General features: G+C 42.0%; 1 protein-coding gene and 1 pseudogene across 1 annotated transcript in view; one reads left to right on the top strand and one right to left on the bottom strand.

Annotated features, from left to right (window-relative positions):
• LOC121146378 lies at positions 1 to 9330 on the bottom strand (annotated as a pseudogene).
• The window catches only part of NEK1 (NIMA related kinase 1), a 117500-nt gene continuing 100877 nt past the window's right edge, over positions 5619 to 22241 (top strand). Inside the window, exons 1-7 of the mRNA XM_040965873.1 lie at positions 5619 to 5649; positions 5730 to 5853; positions 10544 to 10692; positions 11103 to 11199; positions 15795 to 15892; positions 17665 to 17748; positions 22113 to 22180. Coding sequence (XP_040821807.1) covers positions 10576 to 10692; positions 11103 to 11199; positions 15795 to 15892; positions 17665 to 17748; positions 22113 to 22180 — 464 coding nt within the window. The 5' untranslated portion in view covers positions 5619 to 5649; positions 5730 to 5853; positions 10544 to 10575. The remainder of the gene's footprint in view (positions 5650 to 5729; positions 5854 to 10543; positions 10693 to 11102; positions 11200 to 15794; positions 15893 to 17664; positions 17749 to 22112; positions 22181 to 22241) is intronic.

Genomic DNA, 22241 nt, shown 5'->3' with positions numbered 1-22241 from the left:
CTAGTCTATTGTGCTGGGGCCATCCTTTGACATTCTTTAGGGAGCAAAAGCCCCTTTATTCTCCTGATGTACTCTCAGTGCAATGGGAATAAATCAAGTAATTTCTGCCTTCCAATTAGTTATTTCTGGCTTGGCACTGATGGTTGCTCTGGCTTTCTTAATGGTGGCTGCACTTGTATCATCAGCCTTGGGTTGTTGAATCAAATTGGGTGGGACACTCAAAATCCCTGGGTTGGTCAAGGGAGCTGGTGGGAAAAGCTCAGCTGGGGCAGGTCTGAGTGGAGGCACCAAAGGTGGGCCTCTCATGCCAGGATGAGGTGGAGGGATTCCTGGAGGTGCAGGGGAAGGTGGTTATCCCTGAGTCGGAGGGACAGGGGGATGACCTGGAGTTGGAGGTGGGGGTAAAAGTTGGGGTAAATACCCTTGGAGTCCTGGCATTCCAGGTGGTCTCAGGAATGCAGGAGCCCCTGGTTGTGGCCAGTAGGTGGTCCAAAAGGTCCTAAAGGTGGAGCAGATGCTGGTCCAAGAGGAGGGCGTGCTGGTATGAGAGAGGCTTGCATCTGAGAGGGAGGAGCAGACTGGGGAGGAGCCTGCTGCTGCGAAGATGTGCACATGCTGTCAGAGTGGGAATCTTCTTCATGTTGTTTTTTGTTTTTTTTTGTTTTTATTATTTTTTATTGGAAAGGCGGATATACAGAGAGGAGATACAGAGAGGAAGATCTTCCATCCGATGATTCACTCCCCAAGTGAGCCGCAACGGTCGATGCTATGCCGATCCAAAGCCAGGAGCCTGATTCACTCCCCAAGTGAGCCGCAACGGTCGATGCTATGCCAATCCGAAGCCAGGAGCCTCTTCCGGGTCTCCGTGCGGGTGCAGGTTCCCAAAGCTTTGGGCCGTCCTCGACTGCTTTCCCAGGCCACAGGCAGGGAGCTGGAAGGGAAGTGGGGCTGCTGGGATTAGAACCGGCGCCCATATGGGATCCCGGGCATGCAAGGCGAGGACTTAACCACTTGCGCCACCACGCTGGGCCCTCTTCATGTTGTTTTTATAATTGTTTTTCTGCTGCTGAATCATCAGAATTATCTTCACTGTCATCTGAATATTCCTCCACTTCTCTCCCTCCCTGGGGATTTCCTGACTTGCCATTTGGAACATCATGGCTTGAAGTGGCGTCAGCTCCTCCATGTTCTTTTTATTCCTCAAATTTCCTGGTATATCAGCAAATTGTACACTCAGACTTGATTTTTTTTTTTGCACTGTTGCCTTGTTCATTATCATGATGTGCAAATTCATCCCCCCGACTCTCTCCACCTGATCTGTCAGTGTCACTGTCATCATTTTTATCTTGAGCAATGTCCTCAGGACAGTCATCTTCTTCACTCATGCTGGAAACATATTCATCATGATCCTGCTGAACAAGTTCAGAACTGTGCAACATGTTTTTTGTCTCACCTATGAGGGGGAAGATCCAGGGCAAAGCCCATTTTGTGGCCATATATCTATAAGACCTGAGGCGGCGGTGGACCTGGGGGAGGGCCAGGAGGTTTTCTACCAGGGGGCAAACATGGAACATCAAGAGGCATTATAGAAACTACCCAGGTTGGATGTCCATAGGCTGAAGTTTTCTTAAGGATGGAAGGAGGCTTGGCACCAGGGAGTGGTCTGTCCTGGGTCAAGATTTTGGAAGGAGCACGTCACATATTTAGCAAGGAAATGTTCCCCACTTCCACATGCCGAGCGTTCTTAACAGCAGCAAAATACTGGCTAAGTTGAACCATGTTTTTGTTCATATTCTGCTTGTAGTTTTCACAATTCTTTATATATAAATATTTTTTCCATAAAGTTGGAGAACACATTGAAAAGTTTCACACAGCATTTTACGCTTGTCTTTCAGTACTTTCTCATTTAACTGTGGCTATTTCACTGGGTTAAACTCCATCTTGTACAGTTTTTTCATGTCCTGGATAATTTGCTTGGGATCCTTCATCTTCAGAGCTGCTGCTTGCACCATCATGCATTTTTTTGTTGTTGATTTATTCTGAATTTTTGAATTTTGTGGTACCATTTTATATAGACTGGGATTCCGCCCCCCCAACTCCAATCCCCCAACAGATTTTCCCCATGTTGTTACAATAGTATAGTCCTTCATAAGGAGTCATAATTCCATCAATCTCTTATTTAAGTGTGCCCCGATATTGCTGGCACAATGTCAGACAGTCCAGCATCCCATTGTTTAGATATGTCCAACAGTTTTATTGGAAGTCCATCTCATCATGCATTACTTTTGTTTGTTTTTCTTTAATTTTCTCTTCCAGGCTTCCTTTTGGGCTTGGTCTGTGAGGTTCATAAATGTTCCACTCTTGGTGGATGAGATAGATCTTTGTCCTATATTAATAATATGTATGGTTTATGTTTTCACTCGGGGGGAGGGTCTCTATTGGTTGCATTTTCTATCTGTTTTCTTTTTTTTTAAAGATTTATTTTTATTATTTTTTCATTGGAAAGGCAGATATACAGAGAGAGGAGAGACAGAGAGGAAGATCTTCCGTCCGATGATTCACTCCCCAAGTGAGCGCAACGGGCCGATACTATGCCGATCCGAAGCCAGGAGCCTCTTCCGGGTCTCCCACGTGGTTGCAGATTCCCAAAGCTTTGGGCCGTCCTCGACTGCTTTCCCAGGCCACAGGCAGGGAGCTGGAAAGGAAGCGGGGCTGCCGGGATTAGAACCGGCGCCCATATGGGATCCCGGGCGTGCAAGGCGAGGACCTTTAACCACTTGCGCCACCGCCCCGGGCCCTCTATCTGTTTTCAAGTCCCTGTTCATAGGCGAACTTGGTGTATTGAGCCAAAAGTCTTATGTGTGGAATACTGACTAATGGTCAATAGCCAAGTGATCCTCTTTTTTTTTTTTTTTTTTTAAGGCTTTACTTATTTTTATTGAAAAGTAAGACATGCAGATGGGGAGGAAAGACAGAAGAAGATCTTCCATCCAATGATTCACTCTCCAAGTGGCCACATGGCCAGAGCTGAGCTTTTCCCAAGCCAGGAGTCAGGAGCCAGGAACTTCTTCCGGTCTCCCACACGGGTACAGGCTCCCAAGGCTTTGGACCGTCCTTGAGTGCTTTCTCAGGCCACAAGCAGGAGCTTATTTTAACTGCTTTTGAGTATCACACATTTGCACTGCTTCTAGTTTTTCTGATTATATGCAATAATGATTATCCTTGTTTATACACCTTTGCCTTGTTTAATTGCTGACTCAAAGGATATTCATATTGCTAGGACATCTGCTAGAAGCATTGTAATCATGTATATTCCTACCAATAGTTTATGACAGGAGGTTAGAGTAATAAGATATATGACTAGACATCATACTACAAACAACAAAAATGAATGTGCTTACATTAGCAATTGGCAATATTTTTTGTGTACTTTTATTGTGGAAAGGGTTGTGGATAGAATGAGAACTATTGTGCATTCAGATGACAAACTTCCCACTCCCTGGGAGTGGGTGAGACCACAGAAGGTTAGCCTATGGAAAGAATAAGGAAAATAAAGTCTTTGTACTTGTCTGGAGAAGGAAGGGAAGAATGCCTTGTTGAGCTGCTCCAGTTTGCCCAGCTGGATGACTTGCAGCAAATCCTTCTGACAAAGAAGCCAAGAACAAAACTCCTGGGGTAGGTGTCGGGTGGGGTGAAACAGGTGGGCAGGTGGGGGAGAAGCCTGCATCCAATATCAGAGTGTCTGAGTGGAGTCCCCATTCCACTTCATATCCAGTTTCCTACTGTATGTCACCTGAGAAGCAACAAGTGGTAATGTATTAAGTACTTGGATTCTGCTACCTATATGGGAAACTTGAATGGAGCTCCGGACCCCTGGGCCAGATCTAGCTGTTCTGTGCATTTCCAAGTGAACCAGAGGGTAGGACGTTGTCTCACCATCTCCCTTTCTTCCCTTCAAATAAATAACAATAATTTTTAAAAACCAAAAACCCCTTTCAGTTTCTATATTAATGTCACTGGCAAAGGTTGGTGGGTTCTTTCCTTGGCTTAGTGTAGAAATAAAAAGCCAGGGAATAAGTACAAGCATAATAGAATCTTTGTTCAAAACAAAGCACTGCCCCATGAAAAAGTAAGGAAGTGGAGTGTCCACTGGATGCTGGCTTTAAGCAAATAGCTTGGGCTTTTTCAAGTTTTTCTTTTTCCTTTTGTTGAAATAGGGAGGGGCATAGGAGGACCCAGGTGTCTGGGCTGATATAGAGGCGTCTTCAATCAGTATTCAAGTGACTATCTTGTGCAATTTTGGAAGCCTGGCCTGACTCTCCAACTCCGTAGGTCTGCCAGAACAGGAATTGGCATCTGTATGGGATCCCGTTGCAGGCAAGGCGAGGGTCCCCAGCCACTCGGCTACTGCGCCAGGCCCATGCACACAGTTTTAAGAATATAATGATACTTCCCAACCTTTTCCCTCCTTGCTTCTTCCCATTTTTGGCAATAATATGCTTTTCTCTTACAACGAAAAGCTGAATTGTCCAATAAATTTTTTAAAAATGAAGAAGCAGAAAGATCACTGTTCAGGAGGGAGACTTCTTTGAAGCAAAAAATCTGAATTTTGACGTGGGGTCTCTCCACCCGGTTACATCTAACAGGTGTACAACAGCTACAACGCCAAGGGCAACTAAGTCAGTAGAGGAGCCGCTCCTTGGCCTTCAGCTTCTGTCTAGATCCTCCAGTGTCGTGGGTAAGGCAATCTGGCAGGTATGGGGCAGCTAGAAGCTACCTCATTGAGAATGCCTCTAGAGAGTTGATTTCGGTGTAGCTCAGGGAATGTTGGCCAGGAGGCAAAGCCGCCGCTGGCCCACACTGCGGAATGCAGACAAGTAACGTCTGCACACGTTGGATGTAAAGCGCAGAAAACCATATGAGATCTTTTGTCTGTTTTAAAATTTCAAGCCTTACAAATGCTTGCTTAAGTCATCTACAATGACATGCACAACAGTAAGAAAATGGCTTTTTAGGGCAAAAGCCCTTCTCAAAAAAAAAAAAAAGAGTGGCAATCCCTCTTGGCAGAAAGGAAAGTCCTTCCCTGCGGAGAATGTAGGATATGTATCATCCCAGATTCGTTCCTCGCGGTGAGCTCTCACCATTTCTTCCCGCTCTTGGGGTTCACCTTCTCCCACTCTCGCCCACCTGCAGTGCCCAGCTCGCGCAGGCTCCGCCCAAGGCCCGTCCCCGACCCCGCCAGCTCCGCGGCGCGCTGACGTCACACGCCGGCGCCGGGGACGCGCCAGCCGCTCCGGGCCCTCTCTCCCGCCCCTTTCTCCGCACTTGCTCCCTGCTCCCGGCTTTGGGTGCTGCTTGCGTGTGGAGTCCTCATCTCAAGTGTCGGGCGGCAGTGCCTGCATGTTGGACCCTAGGGCTGGCTTTGCGAGGAAGGAGTTCGAGGCAGGCAGGGAGCGTCTGAGACCCGAGTGCTGCCCGTCCGCTTCCCCGCCGAGGCCCCGCGACCTCTGCCAAGTTGGACAGAGGCGGTGACCGAGGCGCTCCCGGGCCGCCACCCTCCGTCTCCAAGGGGGTCGGGCAGCGGCCGGTTTGTTTGCTCGGGCTGCGAGGCAACCCCGGAGCCAAGTGTCAGCCACAGACGAGTGTCAGGTGTGGGAGGCTGCGTGCCCCCTTTCCACTGGGCTGGCTGTGAGCCGCTGCTGGCTAGACAGTCTGGGTTTCTCTTTCAGGACGTCTTTTTCAAAATGCACAGTAGTGCCGCCGCCTCGTTAAGTGCCGTAGGAAGACTGCGGTGTCTAGACTGATGCTTCTTGAGCATCACCGTTATTCCTACTAAAGTCCCGTATCCTTGAGGTGAGTCGCATTTTGGGGGAAGCAAGGACGGGCAAAATAGTGGAGTCATACTGGAGATGAGGAGTCCAGCTGGTTCAATTGCATGGGTATTTTAAGTATTTGCACGGAAAAGGCCTTCATCTTCCTTAAAATGTATTTAGTGCCAAGTGGTCCTTGGCCAATATTTGAAAAGCTAGAGTGAAAACTGAATTAGAAACTGTTTGAATTGCTTCCCTGATAGTTGTCTTCTGTGGTGAATGACATACTCCTGTTCATTAACAAGGGATGAGTAGCAGTGGACTGGTTAACTTGTTTCAGTCTTTCTGAGTTATGGTTTGCGTATTTAAGGCGTTACAAATTGTCCTACTTCAAGAATTCATTTTAACTCTTTTGTTCACACATTCCTTTTTATTATTATATTCTCTCCTGTAAGATCTCCAAGTAGCAGAATATTTTTTTATGCTTCGATAAGTCGTTTTAGAAATATTTACGAAGGTTTAGTAGTAGTATCCGGTCTAAGCTGATAACGACCTCTCATGATGCAGCGTTATTGTGAGATGACAGGGGTGAGCCAAAGATGAGGAGAAGTAGTTCTCTGTTTCTAGTGTAGATTGCGTTGATCTGAGAAGATCAACAGATCTGTTTTGTTACCTGTTCTTGTAGGTGAACAGTAAGAAGACTGTTTTGTGGGAAACAGGTTTTTGCACAACAAAGTCGCTGTCAGGAATCTAGTAAGGGTTTTGGAGCTTGAACACAGTTCTTTTGAGGTCATGTTAATAATACATTGACACTGTATTCCGGGTGAATTATACACTGCCTAATCCCTTGTCTTCCCATCTAAGTCATGAATGTGACTCTTTTCACAAATATGACTTCATCTTTGACATTTTAAAGAATTTCTTTTCTTTAAAAGATGAGACATTCTACACACACACTCTCTGTCGCTCTCCTGTCTGCTGACTTACCGACCAGATGCCCCAGCAGCCAGGGCTGGGCCACACCATAACTAAAGAGCCTGAATCTGTGGCTGTATCCACTTGAGCAGTCACCTGCTGCCTCTGAGGATGCACATGAGCAAGAATCAAATTGGGAGGGAAATTAGAACTTAAATGCAAGTACTCTGATAATGCAGTGTGGCTGTGCCAAGCAGCATCTTAAGTGCTGGGCCGCACCCTTGTCCCAGTTCTTTTTCCACATGGAGGCAGTGTCCATTACAGAGCCCATCCCATGTCATGTGAATGGATTTGAGAGAGGAAGAATATTTTGTGCAGACACATGGAGGGCAGAAACATTTCTCTCTCACCCACCTTTTGCCACCTGACCCTCTTCATCCCTGAAGGTAGCCCATGGATATCTGTGAGTGCTTCACACTTTAAATAAACTTTATAAATGAAAAAAGTCTGATAATATAAAAAAGAATAGTTTGAAATAAGCCTGATAAAAATCTCATTTTTTTAAAAGTGAGAAATAAAGAAAGGACTTTACACCATGAGAAGTAACACTGACTTAGTCCCATGATTCAATTTGTGTTGATTACTCTGGGAAAACTGTATGAATGGACTGTGGCTGCAGACTACCAAGGCTTTTTGAAATGGGTTCACATTGCTCTACTGAAGCTTCCTTTCAGGTTAACATGTTCATCGGATATCCGAAAGAGCTGATGCAGGCTTAGTGGCTGTCAGCATGTGTTCCAGCCTTATGAGACAAATACTTCATTCACATACTCTGACATTTTTCATATGTGAAATGCAAATTTTTATTTTGTCAAACATTGCTGATCTGTGGCTTTGAAGAAATTCTTAGTAAAAGCTGAGGAAACATGTCTAATTTGTCTAGGAACTAATTTTTTTAACATTTGTCTGTTTTATTGAAAAAGTAGATTTACATGGAGGAGAGAGAGAAAGATCTTTAGTCCACTAGTTCACTGCCCAGGTGGCTACAACAGCTGGAGATGAGCCTATCTGAAGCCTGAAGCCAGGAGCCAAGGATTTCTTCCTGGTCTCCCATGTGGGTGCAGGGGCTTTTGGCTGTCCTCTGCTGGTTTCCCAGGCCACACTAGTGCTCATGTGGGATCCTGGCGGTTGCAACATGAGAATTTAGCCACTGAGCCCAAACTAAGATTTTTTTTTTCTGGAACAGAGTTTACATATATGAAAAGAAGCTTGATGCCATAGAAAAAACTTAGCATGTAAAGATTAGCGGCCAGTGCAATGGCTCAGTGGGCTAGTACTCTGACTGCTGGTGCCAGCACCCCTTACAGTCCCTGGTTCATTTCCCTGCTGCTCCACTTCTCTTCCAGCTGCCTGCTTATGGCCTGGGAAAGTAGAGGATGCCTCAGAACTCACATGGGAGACCCAGAAGAAGCTATTAGCTTTTGACTATTGAGTTCAGATTAACTCGGCTATGGCCATTCTGGCCATTCAGGGAGTTGAACTAGCAAATATAAGATCTCTCTCTCTTCCTGTCACTGTCTGTAAATAAAGAAATCTTAGAAAAAAAGGTAAAGTTCAGGAATTTGAAAATGGGGGACTGTTCAAGGATTTTAATCAGATCAGCAGTTTTAACTAGCATTCTTATTATTGTGTTTAAGTTTTATTTCATTTCTAGTTTTAAGTAGATAATATAATCCCATACTTTTAAAATTCAGAAATTATGATAAGGTCAAAAAAAATTTTGTACTCACTTCCATTCCTGAAGACAATTAGTATTGCCAATTTGTTGTATAACCCTCCAGACCTATAATTATACAGTTATATGTGTGCATGCAAAAATATGTAAGTAAGTATGAATATATATATGTATATATTTGTGGGTATATATATATACTCTTTTGCCACTTATTGATAGTGTGCCACATTTGGTATTATGGTTCTTTTAAGAAATTTAGCAGATTTTTTTTTAGGAATTTGCACAAATAAAATATTTGCTTTTTTGTTTGTATATAAACTTTGCCATTGGAAGCTGCTGCAGAGCATAACTTCATGTTTCACTTTCATAGAGTTAAAAATATTTGTAGATTAACCCTGCACCCTTTTAAAGATTTACATGTTTATTTATTTGAAAGACAGAATGACAAAGAAATCTTGTACCTGCTGATTCACTCCCTAAATGGCCTCAGTGGCCCTGGCATGCCAAACAAGAATGTGATCCAAGTCCAGGTACTTGGACCAAGTACCTGGAGCAGCATTTGCTGCTTTCCCAGGAGTATAGTGGGGAGCTGGTTCAGAAGCAGAGCATCTGAGCCTGGAACCAGCCTCCAATACAGGTTGTCTGCGTCACAGGCAGTGGGTTATTAATCTGGCTCCACTGCATCTCTAATAGGGTGAATTCCTAAAATGAAATCACTGGATCAGAGGGTACATATATAATTTTGGTGGACATTTTCCAACTCTTTTCTTTAGTATGATTTATTTTAATTTTACCTCCATCATATTGTTTCCTACTATTTAAAATCTGTTGGTCATATTGTACAATGATAAAGTTAATCGATTTTGCCATTCTGATAGGTAAAAAATAATATCTTTTATTATGGAACATGTACTTTATGGGAACATGTACATGATAATTTTTTCTTCCACCTTGTTATTATTTCTAACTAAATATCTTTTTTAAAAAAAGTTTCAGAAGGCGAGAGAGAAAAAGAGACAGAGCTCCCATCTGGTGATCCAGTTCCCAAATTTCCCCAGCAGCTGGGGCTGGGCTAGGGCAAAGCAGGGAGTAGGGAACTCTGTCCAGTTCTCGGATGTGGATGACAGGCTCCCAACTTCTTGAGTTGTTGCCTCCTGCTTCCCACAGTATGTGCATTAACAGGAAGTTAGAATCAGGAGTAGAGCAGGACTCAAGTACAAGCATTGTGCTATGGAATGCATTGTTTGAAAGCTTGTGTATTAATTTGGAAAGCACAATTCCAGAGCTTAGGGAGAGACAGAGATCTTCCACCTGTAAGTCTGCTCTCTAAGTGGCTGCAATGGCTGGGGCTGTGCTGGGCCAGGCTAAAGCTGGGATCATCCTCTGCTGCTATCCCAGGCCGTAAGCAGGGAGCTAGGTGGGAAGTGGAGCAGTCAGAAGATGAGCCAGTGTTGTATGGGATCCTGGTGTTTGCAAGGAGAGAATTTAGCCAATTGAGCCATCATGCCAGCCCAGAGAAATTTTAAACTTGTTTCAGGATAAGCTCCTTTTCCTACCGGGGGGGAAAAATACTGTTAGAAGCCTACTTATTATGAATGAAAATAAATCATAGTGTGTTAGGCAGATGAACTGTTTTGGATTGACACAGTGACTTTGTGTATGTCTGTAGTTACCGCGGTCTTTTCAGTAGATTGTGCAGTAGGTTGCTTTTTTGACTTTTCTTTCTCTTTGCCCTGTACTACCCAGCACATTGTACTGTATTTTCTCCTGAAACTGCCATTATCCTGAAATTTTCTATTACTAAAGCTACTGAGTGCCTTAACTATTTTTATATAGTAAGGGCCTAAGTATGATGTTATATCAGAAATATTTAAAAATGAACAAATTTGTCGTTTTAGTTGTAGTTAGATTTAATGAGTAAAATTGAGACAAAGTTGACTTAATTTTCAATAAAGATGTTAAATATCTTTTTTACAAAGTTGGCAAATCACTAAGAAATTAGAATTTGAGTGAAAAATTATTATAGAAGAAGGCATACTGTACCTCTTGTAATGGCTACTCTTTTTTTTTTTTTAATGTCTAGCATATTTATAAAGATGCCTTAGAAAAAGAACCATGGAGAAGTATGTTAAACTGCGGAAGATTGGAGAAGGTTCATTTGGGAAAGCTGTTCTTGTTAAATCTGTAGAAGATGGCAAACAATATGTTATCAAAGAAATTAATATCTCAAGAGTAAGTATGTTTTTACTTTGATTACAAAAGTAATTTGGTAACAATAGGGCTAATTCTTAGAGAATTTTTAAAATAAATTTCTTGCCTAAATTTAATGTGAAAGACTGTCATAATTGCAGAATACCACTCATTGCAGAATATATCCTCTTAGGTTTTTTTTTTTCCCCCTATGATGGGTGCTTGTGTGTGTGTGTGTGTGGTTTTTTGTTTGTTTGTATTTTGTTTGTTTTGGTAGGAAACTTAGTTCGGACTATTAAAATGTTTCAAATTATATTTCACTAATTCTTTTTTAACTTTTAGGTATATTTTGTACATTTGTACAATTACGTTTTAGCCACTACCTTTTTGATGGACTTTTAGTTGGGGTATCAGTTTTTAGTTTAATATTGCTGTTTTCCTCCCCTTTTTAGATGTCCAGTAAAGAAAGGAAAGAATCAAGGAGAGAAGTTGCAATGTTGGCAAACATGAAGCATCCAAATATTGTCCAATACAGAGAATCATTTGAAGGTCAGATATATTTTGCAAGAGCTTTCAAAATACATTCTAAACCATTAATGACTTTTGGATATTCTCATTGCAGAACTTATGAATTGTATTCTTAGGGAGCAAAATGAATGTAATTTTTTTTTGGTTTCATTTATACACATATGAATATCAGCTTGATTCTGGGATAATACTGATACCACACTGTCCTTGGGTTGTTTAATAGTTTCTTACTATTAATGTTTTTCAAAAAGAAGCAGTATAATAAGTGCAACAAGTTGATAAAGATAGTAACTTACATATTTTTATTTTATTTATTTTTTATTTGAAAGGCAGAGTGACGGAGCAAGAAAGAGAGGGAGAGAAAAAAACAGTGAAGATATAGGCTTAGTTTGCTATGCCACAGTGATGACCCCAACTTAACATGTTTGTTAAGCCTAACTCCTATTAAGTTAGAAACACTATTATCATCTCCGGCCGTACTACCCTGAACGTACCCAATCTTGATCTCGTCTGATCTCAGAAGCTAAGCAGGGTCGGGCCTGGTTAGTACTTGGGTGGGAGAAACACTATTATCACTAAGAAAATGTTCTAACTTTTATAAAATATCCTACTCATTAGTATTCTCTTTTTAATGGTGAAACATATTGAAAGTTTTCTCAAGTTGTTAAAATGTAGGGTTATAATTGCTATTTTGAACTACACATTTGATAATACAGGAACTAAGACAAGGCAAATGTAAAGGTAGGACAAAGTGATTTGCTGTCATTTTACTCTGATATCATTCTTATTATGATCATAAACTTTTATAAATTAAAAAACAGAAAGTTAATCTAGACTGAAAAGAAGAGGAATGTGTGGCTTACATGACATACAAAACCTGCAAAATCATTTGTTCTGATCCTGCCAAGATAACTCCAGGGACTTCAAAATTCAAAATATCTTTAGTAAAATTCAAGAAATCTAAGCTACTTTGGGGGTTGGAAATGAAGTCTTTATTAGATAGTTACTGTGGTCCTGCAGGGTCAGCAGAGTACAGCAATGACCTGAAGAATGCCGGTCTCTGTTGAATTCAGTAAATAGGTTTGTTCAGAAAAGCCAAGAAACTGGGACACTCACCCCTAGTCAGGAAGTAGAAGTAGAAGGCCTCAGTCACATGCTGCTTCCACACCTCCAGGCTAATTTTTAAGTTGATGATTTTGTGTGATGTTAGAAAAACACAAAATTCCCCACCCCTGTTGAAAGGTAGTTGAAATGACTCTTTCAGGATCTTGCCACATACCGGAGTTTGAATTAGGGCCCTTTTGTTACCTTTTCCCCTCAGTTGAGCATGATATTAAAGTTAAACATACTGTGTTAAAAATATGGTTTTCGTATTGTTTGTTGTGTCAGTGTATCAGGCTAATTCTCTGCTTCCAGTGTTGACATCCCACATAGGCACTGGTTCGTGTTTTGCCTGCTCTGCTTCCAATCCAGTTCCTTGCTAATGGACTCAGAGGCAGTGGAGGATAGCTCAAGTCTTTGGGCCCCTGCACTCACTTGGGAGACCCAGAAGCTCCTGACTCCCAGCTTTGGACAAGCCCCCAGCTCTGTCTGTTGTGACCGTTTGGGAATATCTTTTTTTTTATGATTCTTACTTTTTGATTGAAGTTCCAATGTGACAGAAAGAGAGAGAAAGATCTTCCATCTGCTGGTTCACTCCCCAGGTGGCCACAGAGGTCAGAGTTGATCCGATCTGAGGCCAAGAGCTTCTTCCGGGTCTGGGTCTCCAAAGCGGGTGCAAGGTCCCAAAGGTTTAGGCTATCCTCAACTGCTTTTCCAGGCCACAAGTAGGGAATTGGATGGGAAGCAGTAGGACATGAACCTGCGCCCATATGGGATCCCAGAACATGCAAGGCAAAGATTTAGCCACTCACTGCTGCTGCGCCTAGCAGTTAGAATATCTTTTTCTGTGTTTCTCCCTTTGTTTTCTCTGTATTTCTTTCAAGTAAAATAAATAAATTTAAAAATATACATATATGGTTCCCACAGTGGATTAAGCTGCTGATCTCAATGCCAGCATTCCATACTTGAGTACTAGTTGGAGTCCTGGCTCTTCTACTTCCTATCCAGTACCTTGCAAATTCTCTTGGAAGGCATCAGATGATGATCCATATACGTGGGTCCCAGCAGCCCATGTGGGAAACTAGGATGGAATTCCTGGATGGTGACTTTGACCGGGGCCGGGCTTAGCTGTTGTAACCTTTGGGGGAGTAAACCAGAAGGTGGAAGTTACCTGTTTCTTCCTGTTTCTGTTTCCCTGCCATACAAATGAAATTTTAAAAATCTTGGAAAGGGATTCAGTTAGCACATTATATTATAAAGTATTCAGTTCAGATATTTTTTAATGATGGCAGTGAAATGTAGATGTATGTCTTACATGAAAGAGATGTATGTCTTACATATTAAGTCTTCCTTTACAGGGTCTTGAATTTCCTTTATTTCTCCTGCTATCTGACTTGATTTCTTTTTTCTTTTCCTTTTTTTAAAAGACTGGATTAATATTTGTTTGAACGGCAGAGTGATGAGGGGAATTTACAGATACAGAAGGGAAGAGAGAGAAATATCCCCCATCTGCTAATTCATTCTCCCTAAAAGGCCACAATAGCTGGATGTGGGTTAGGCCAAAGTCATGTACCAGAAACTTCATCCTTCTCTCTGCTGTCAATAGCAGGGCCCAAATCCTTAGACGATCATTGCCTGCCTTCCCAGGTGCAGTAGCAGGGAGCTAGACCCCAAACAGAGTATCTGGATTCAGTCTGACACCCCTAAGTGACATACTGGCATTCCATTAGCAGCTTAATCTCACCACAGTGCTGGTCCACTTCTCCCTTTTTTTTTTTCATCACCAATATTTTATTTAATATTTTAAAAAATTTGTTTATTTATAAACAAACTCCCTCAGTGTCTCCCACATGAGGGGCCAATTCCCAAGTGTACTATGGTTATTTCCCTACCCTGCTAGGCTCTTTATCAGGAAGCCGTATCAAAGTGGAGTATTTCCCCCCTGTCCTGAAACAAAGTAAAACAAAACAAAAAACAGGGCAGAGCAGCCAGGAATCAAACTGGCACTCTGACATGAGACCCAGATATTGCAAGCAGTGGCTTAATGGGCTGTGCTCTAGCTGCAGCAAAGGAGTTTATTATGAAATTTATATGGGTGTAGGGCCTAGCATCACGGTACAGTAGTTTAAGCAGCCACTATCCCATATCACAGCATTGGTTCAGGTCTTAGCTGTTCCACTTCTAATCCAGCTTCTAGCTCATGGATCAGGGAATGCAGCAAAAGATGGTTCAACTTCTTGTGTCCTAGTATCCCTATGGGAGACCGGGAAGAAGTTCCAGGGTCTTGGTTTCAGCCTAGCCCAACCCTGGCCTTTGGGGCATTTGGGGAGTTGACCCAGGGGATAGAAGATCTGTGTGATGTGTGTGAGACAGAGAGACCCTATATATAATAAATAAATATTTTAAAAAGTTATAAGGCATAATTTTATCCAATGAATATATATTTTGTCACAGTCCCTTTGTAGTACATGATCATTTGAACTTCTGTTTAAATTTTTTAAAAGGTTTTCGGAATTAACTAACAGAAATACTTAATTACAATCCTCTTGAATAACTAAAAATAATTTATACAAGCATTTAAAATCTAATGTAAAAATAAGTTTAAAATGCACATTTTAACATTATTTTGAACATCTGTCAGAAGATGAGGAAGTTACTTTTATCTTGGCATTACTAAAAATGTATGCATATAGAAACAGCAGCTGTTGAGTTCAATCTTTTCTTTCAAGGGTGGAGACACTTTCTCTGCTAACGGTCATTTGGATTTGTTTAACATCATTAGTGGGCCATATAAAATTATCAACTTAAGGATTACCTGTTGCAGATTTATTGAATTTTTAGTCCCATCTGCACTTGACTTGGCAACATCAGCTGAAATGATTTGGTGAGCTTCATGTGCTTTGCATACCAGACATTCCCCACTCTTGCTTTATTCAGCAAGCAAATGCGAGTGCTTTTCTTGGAAGCTGTTTTTCAGGGTTAAAGGGCATTGAAATCAAAGAAAACTTCATGAAAGTAGAGATTGTGCATTCTCACTGTTGAATCCTCAAAAGTTTTTCATAGCGGTTATTATTTTGCTTGATAAATAATTGAATCAAACAGGTTAAACAGTGATGAAAATTAATGATCATGTGGAAATTAAGATAGCCCATCTCTGACAGGGTGATAGAGAAACATGATTTTATATATGACATTTAAGGAAATGTACTATTGATTAAGGTAAAGTCTATCTATACATTTTGTCCTCATTCCAGACACGGAGGTCAATGTGAATACCACTATCTGATAGCATGGCAAATTTTTGATAGAAAAAAAATCATTGCTGATGGAGTTTCATATTAACCTCAGTCATTATGCAGATCACATAACTAATATACTTTGCACCCCATTCTTCTAAATATGGCTCTGTTTTTTCTGTTTGGTTGCTGCTTTTTAGAAAACTCTGAGTGCCTTTAATTCAGCTATGCTTCTAATATGTCTTTATTTGAAAAGAATTTTATGATTATGTTTTGTAGAAAACGGTTCTCTGTACATAGTGATGGATTACTGTGAAGGAGGGGATCTGTTTAAACGAATAAATGCTCAAAGAGGAAATTTATTTCAAGAGGATCAAGTAAGTTAGAAATGTGGGAGGTTGATTTCTAGTAGTTAAAGTATATTTATTTGTGTATTTTTAATCATAAATGCTGATTATTTCAGCAGTTTGGTGACATGTCTGAATCTTGGTCACATTTCTGGGTAGCTCCCTCCTTTGTTCAGTTTTCCATCCTTCATTGGCGCTATATAGTAATGAATGGTAGATGCACATGTATGTAACTTAATTATTCATCATGACTGGCTATTTATTATGTATCTTATCTTATCAATCTAACTTACTGCTAACAGATCATATCTTCCTAAAATGAGGCTTTGCTTGCTAACTCTAGTTTTTCTTTTTGAGATTTATTTTATTTTTATTGAAAAATCAGATATACAGAGAGAAAGAGACAGAGAGGAAGAACCTCTGTCTGTTGATTCACTCTCAAAGTGGCCGCAGAGGCTGGAGCTGTGCCAATCTGAACCCAGGGACCTGGGTCCTCCTCCACATCTCCCAGGCGAGAGCAGGGTCCCAAGGCTTTGGGCCATCCTAGACTGCTTTCCCAGGCCACAAGCAGGGAGCTGGATGGGAATTGGAGCTGCTGGGATTAGAACCGGCGCCCATATGGGATCCTGGCACCAACAAGGCGAGGACTGTAATTTGGGCCCACTTGTTCAGATTTTCATCCCCTAAATTCCTAACATAGTTTCCATTTTTATTCTTAATTTAGTTGCCTGCTTTTTTCATACAAGGAAAGAAGTGCTGAAATAGAAGTGCTATGCTTATTCTTTGCCAAGTGATTAGTTTACCTTCTCAGAACTAGCATGTGAAAAGTTTCATCTTCTCATATCTTGCCAGCATCGTATATTATTTCGTTGTAGCAAAGTTAAAATGATACCCTGTTTTAATTCGGAGGGAGGTGTGTATTTTGTGTTTGTTTCTTGCCTTTTTTTGTTTGTTTTTTCCTTCTCTACACTTCATATTTCTGCTGCCAGTATTTTTCTCAGTGACTTGGAAGAACATTTTCATATAAAAGAAGTAGCAATATATCAATTATGTTATGAGTTCTTTCTCCAATTATTATTAAACTTGATAATTTATTTTGTCATGCAGATGTTTTAAATTACATGTCATTGCCTTTATCAATCTTTTTCATGAGACGTGAATGATTGCTGTCATGCTTTGAAAGTCCCCCTTCAATCAAAGATTATAGGAAAATAATCCACATTTTTTGTTGTCTGTTCATGGTTTAATATTTATATATATAGAAAAGTCATCCATTTGGAATTATTTTGATAATGTTTGGTTTTGAGTTAGATATTAAGTCTTTTTACTTGCAAGTCACCACTTCTTCCAAGTGTTTACATATCATAAAAATGGAAAAATAAAAATATTAGAGATGTTTACCAAATATCAAGCTGTAGTTTTTTTCTGTATTTTGATTTTATTTATATTTTCAAAAGTGTTATAGAATACTATTTATAAAGAGTCACCTACTGTCATATTGTTATAAAATTTCCGTTTTTACTCTTGAAGGTCTTTTGCCTTATTTATAAAAGATGCATTTTACATTTAGTTTAGATTTTTTTTTTACAGTTAGTTTAGATTTAACCACACATTGTTTTGGTTGGCTAGGAGATCTTGTTAATGTTAGTGCTTACAGAATAAAAGGAAATCGTAGCTTAGCCATTTTTTTTTAATCTAGTTCCCTTCAACCCCAAATATACCTGAATCATTTTAATGGTCAGAAAAGGCTGCTGTAAAATGTTAATGTTATGTAAAATTACAGATCTGATTTTTCTCCTTAGATTTTGGACTGGTTTGTACAGATATGTCTGGCCCTGAAACATGTACATGATAGAAAAATTCTTCATCGAGACATAAAATCACAGGTATGTGTAATTTTTTTTTAAAGATTTATTTATTTTCATTTGAAAGTCAGATTTGCAGAGGGAAGGAAAGAGAGAAATCTCTCACTGATTCATTCGCAAATGGCCACGGTGGCCAGAGCTGAGCTGATCAGGAACCGGAAGCTTCTTTGGGTCTCCAGAAGCTTATTTGGGTCTCCTACATGGGTGCAATGGCCCAAGGACCTCAGGTATCCACCACTGCTTTCACAGTCCACAGGCAGGGAGCTGGTTTAGAAGTGGAGCAACCGGGACTAGAATCGGCATCCATATTGGATGCCAGTGCTGTAGGCTGAGGATTAACCTTTTGAGTCACTACTCCCCGCTCCCAGAGTATTTTTAACATTTGCAGAAGAAATATCCTACTTGTTAGCAGTCATAGCTCATTCTTAATCTATCGAGACTGTGGCATCCATTAGGCCACTTTTTTTGTGGATTGCCTGTACTGGAAGTATTGTATGAATGGAAGTCCGTGTGTGCTTTTTGCCCGTTTGTTTTAATTTATCTCAAAGACAGTAATTTTTCTTCCTGGTTCACTCTGCAAATACCCTCAAGGGTGAGAGTTGGGGCCATGCCAAAGCTGGGAACCAGGGACTGGATCTGGGGCTTCCACAGTTAGGCAGAGAGCCAAGTACTTGAGCCATCATCTGCTGTTTCCCTGTTTGTGCATTAGCAGGAATCTGGAATCAGAAGCAGAGCCAGGACTTTAACTCCGTACTCTGATGTGCAATACAGGCTTCACCAGCCATGTCTTAACCACTGTGCCTGCTGATTTAAAAAATTGAGTTGTTTACGTTTTTGTTGTTGAGTTTAGGGTTGTTTTCCTGGGTGCAGGCATGTGGCATAATGGGCGAGGCAGCCATCTATGTTGCCAGCATCCCTTACGAGCACTGGTTTGAGTCCTGACTGTTCCACTTCTAATCTGTTGTTGTTGTTGCTTGTTGTTGTTTGTACTTTCAGTGTCAGCTATAAACATTACCTAATTATTAAAGGGCTTGAATCTTTATTCCTGTGTTTTCCTCTGGAAGATATATTGTTTTCCTTTTAATTTTTAGAGCTAGACTCCATTTGGGGTTAAATTTTTGTGTATGGCTTGAGGTAGAGAATAATGCTTCTTTGCATGTAGATATTCAGTTATTCTAACATTATGTTTTTAATTTTATTTTCAGTTTTGGGGATTACCAAGTAATATTATCATAAAAGTTTTAATTATGTTTTGTATTTGTTGGATAGGAAGAGACAGAATGAGCTCCTGGTCAGTGGTTCACTTTCTGGGTGCTCCCTGTTAGCCACAGCTGGGCCATGGGCTGGAGAAAGGAAAAAATGGTGTAAATAAAGTCTCTCGTCTTGTGACAGGAGCCTATTTACTTGAATCCATCACCTTTGCCTTCTAGGGTTTGTGCTGCTAGGACACCTTAGTAAGGAGCCAAATCTGGGAAATAAACCCCAGCCCTCCAGTATGAAACATGAGCATGGTTAACTGCTTCGCTAAATACCCTCTCCTATTTTTTTTTAGGGATATAGTGCAGTTTTTCAGCACATATTTACTACATAACGTGGCAGTTGCATAAAATGCCAGGCAGTTAGCCATTTTCTTATCTGTGTGTTTGGAGCTGCCAGCTTCTCTCTTCTAGTTCGTTATGCTGAAAAAAAATTTTTTTTTGATAATTCCTTTTTTTTAAATTATATTTTTGACAGTCCTTACACAGTTAATTGAGGTAAGAAGGTTCAAGGGCTATAGGAAAGTGGGCAAGACCATTATTTCCATATTGTTTCCTTCATGTTCAAAGAGGGTATTAAGGGAGAAGGCCCACCCAATTTCCCACCCTCCTCAGGTCCTGCATGTAGGGCGTGCTCTGAGGTTCTTGCTCCAATGGATTTGATAGCTCACCAGTTATAAATTGCTGTCAATCTTGCCACTCCAAGCACTGTGAGGTCTTTGAAGAATCCACTGATTGACATAGTCCATCATAGAGTCTCCGTTTGCCCTGTATTTCACTGCCAACATATAGCTGAGATGGTTGGTTTACCTGTTCTGTCTTCTCTCCTTTCTTGGTTAGGGTTCTGAGTCCAGCATTTTGATTGGGGAAATCTCCAAAGAACTTTGTCTGAGGCATTCTCAGACCAAATTCTTGTATGTACTAGCAGGTACAGGGCCCAGCTCAGTCTTTGGCCCTGATCAGCTGCTGGTTGTGATTGCTGGGTTGATTCTGTTTTCAGCCCTGACTTCCACTGGAATCAATGGATGTTGCAGTCCAGCATGGTGCTGCTTAGCATATTCTCAACCCTTGCATAAACCAGTGGGAGCTGCAGCCTAGTCAGAGCGACTCACGATAACCCCACCAGGCCCGCCCCCTACCCTGGTTTGCCAGTATGTGTAGCAGTAGTCCAGTCTGTCCCACACCCCATTCCACCTCTGCCCCGTCCTGGTTTTCGTGCCTTCCCTTGGGAGTTGTAACCCAAGAGTAATGAGCCCACTATTTCCCTCCCAAGCCTCTCCCACTCCCAGATTATGCACTCTCCAGGTAGTTCTGTGGTTTCACTTGACAGAGCTAGCCCCCAGTGCCAGCTTCTGCCAGCTGATGCTGTGGCTAAGCCCAAACAACCGTCACCCACTCTAATTTTGTTTGCACCAGTAGGAACAATCAGCCCAGCCTGGCTTTTCCCTGATCTAGTCCACATGAGGTGTACAGGTTTTGTAGCCCTGCTTAGTCTGGTCTGCCCCCATCCCAGCTCATGCTCTGCAGTGGGAGTAGCTTTCCAGCAAGGGAATCCCCTTATTCCCCTGCTGGCCCTGCCCCCTCCCTTCCTGGTTCTCACGTGTGCTGGTTGGGTGCTGCAGTCACTTCTGGCACAGGCAACCTCACTTTGGCATTCCGTATTGTGCACTAGTCTTTGTTGCGACCAAACCTGGCTCAACTCACACTTTGTTCTGGTGCTTGGATTTGCCAGTGGATGATGTGAACTGATTCAGCCTGGTCTGTCCCTGATCCATGCCAGATGTATGCCAGTGGGAAACTTTCCATGGTCTGTTCTGGGGTGTTTCCTATCATGTTTCTTGTGCTTACCTGCAGGGTCTGTGTCCTGCCAGAGGAGTTGCCCAGGCTCCTCCATCAGAACCTCTGTCAATGCCAGATTTTGTGCATACCAGAGGGTCCATGAGCCAGCCCTACTCAGTTCACCTCCTGTCTTAGCAGGAACAGTGGCTTTTCCTGACTGGCCTTCAACCCAAACTGGTCCTTGCTGTTGGATGTTTCAGCCCAGCCATGGTTCTTCCATACCCACATATGGCTCACACATGGCTCAGTAGGGGTTGAGACCTTGCCTAGTCCATCCCACATTTCCCCTGGTCCCACAGGACACCAGAGGGTGTTGGAGTCTGGCCCGGCTCGGTGCGTCCAGTCCCAGTCCATACCTGTGCCAAGGGAGACTACAACCGTTTCCTGTTCAGAACGCAGCCCCCATTCCAGCCCACATGCCCTTTGGCGGGAACGTCAACCCCACTAGGGTTGTCCCCTTTGCTCCCCAACTGGGCCTGTTCCCAGCCATAGATCACGTGCATGCCAGTGGTTGCTCTGACTCAGCTTGGCTCAGTCCCTCATCTGTCCCCACCTCTGCCTTAGACACTGTGGCTTAGTGTTCCTGGCTCATGCAGACCAGTAGGTACAAGAGCCTAGCTCTGCATGACCTGTGCTCCCTCCTGGTCTCTAGTTTCACTTGTGCGCTAAGGTTTGCTCAGTCCTGCCTGGTACACCCTGTTCCATTACCAATTGACACATTAGCCAGCTGTTGGAGCTACTTTGCCCAGCTTGTCCGACCCCTAGGTCTGGACCACATGTTCACCAATGGTTCTATGAATCACCAAGGGAGTTTCCCAAGTCCTCCACTTAATCCACTCCCAGACCCAGTTCTCATACATGCCATTGGGTTTAGGCCAGGTTCTCGCAAAGTCTGGCCTTCCATTTGGCCTTGTATGAGCTGGTGAATGTTGCAGCCTGGCCAACCCTACACCCTATTCAGGATGCACATTTGGGTGCTGCTGCCCTGGCCAGACTGTTGGGGGTTCCTTTACCTGTGATTGATAGCAGGCTCCTTGGTCACAGCTAACTTAGTTTTATGCTGAAAATTTTACTGTATACTTTATTATGAACTGTAGTCCATGATGCTATGCAGTACCAGAATCTGTTATCTAAACTTGGGTACATTTTGATGCTCATTGGCTTGTCTCCTGCCCATACGCCACTCTCCAGCATTATTTTAACCAGAATAATGTTTATGAAAAGTGTTGTTGACTGAGGCCTGGACTATGACAGTATTATTTTTATTTTATTTTTTTTTATCTTCCACAGAATATATTTTTAACCAAAGATGGGACAGTGCAACTTGGAGATTTTGGAATTGCTAGAGTTCTTAATAGGTAACATATCATTGTATGCTTTGTTTTGAAATGGTGAAATTTTAATCTATAATGGATATGT

This window comes from Ochotona curzoniae, unplaced genomic scaffold (assembly GCF_017591425.1).
Source record: "Ochotona curzoniae isolate NIBS_2020 unplaced genomic scaffold, NIBS_Ocur_1.0 scaffold_4505, whole genome shotgun sequence".
Classification (NCBI taxonomy): Eukaryota; Metazoa; Chordata; class Mammalia; order Lagomorpha; family Ochotonidae; genus Ochotona; species Ochotona curzoniae.
Note: the sequence above shows the minus strand (reverse complement) of the source record. Positions and strands in the feature narration are given on the sequence as shown.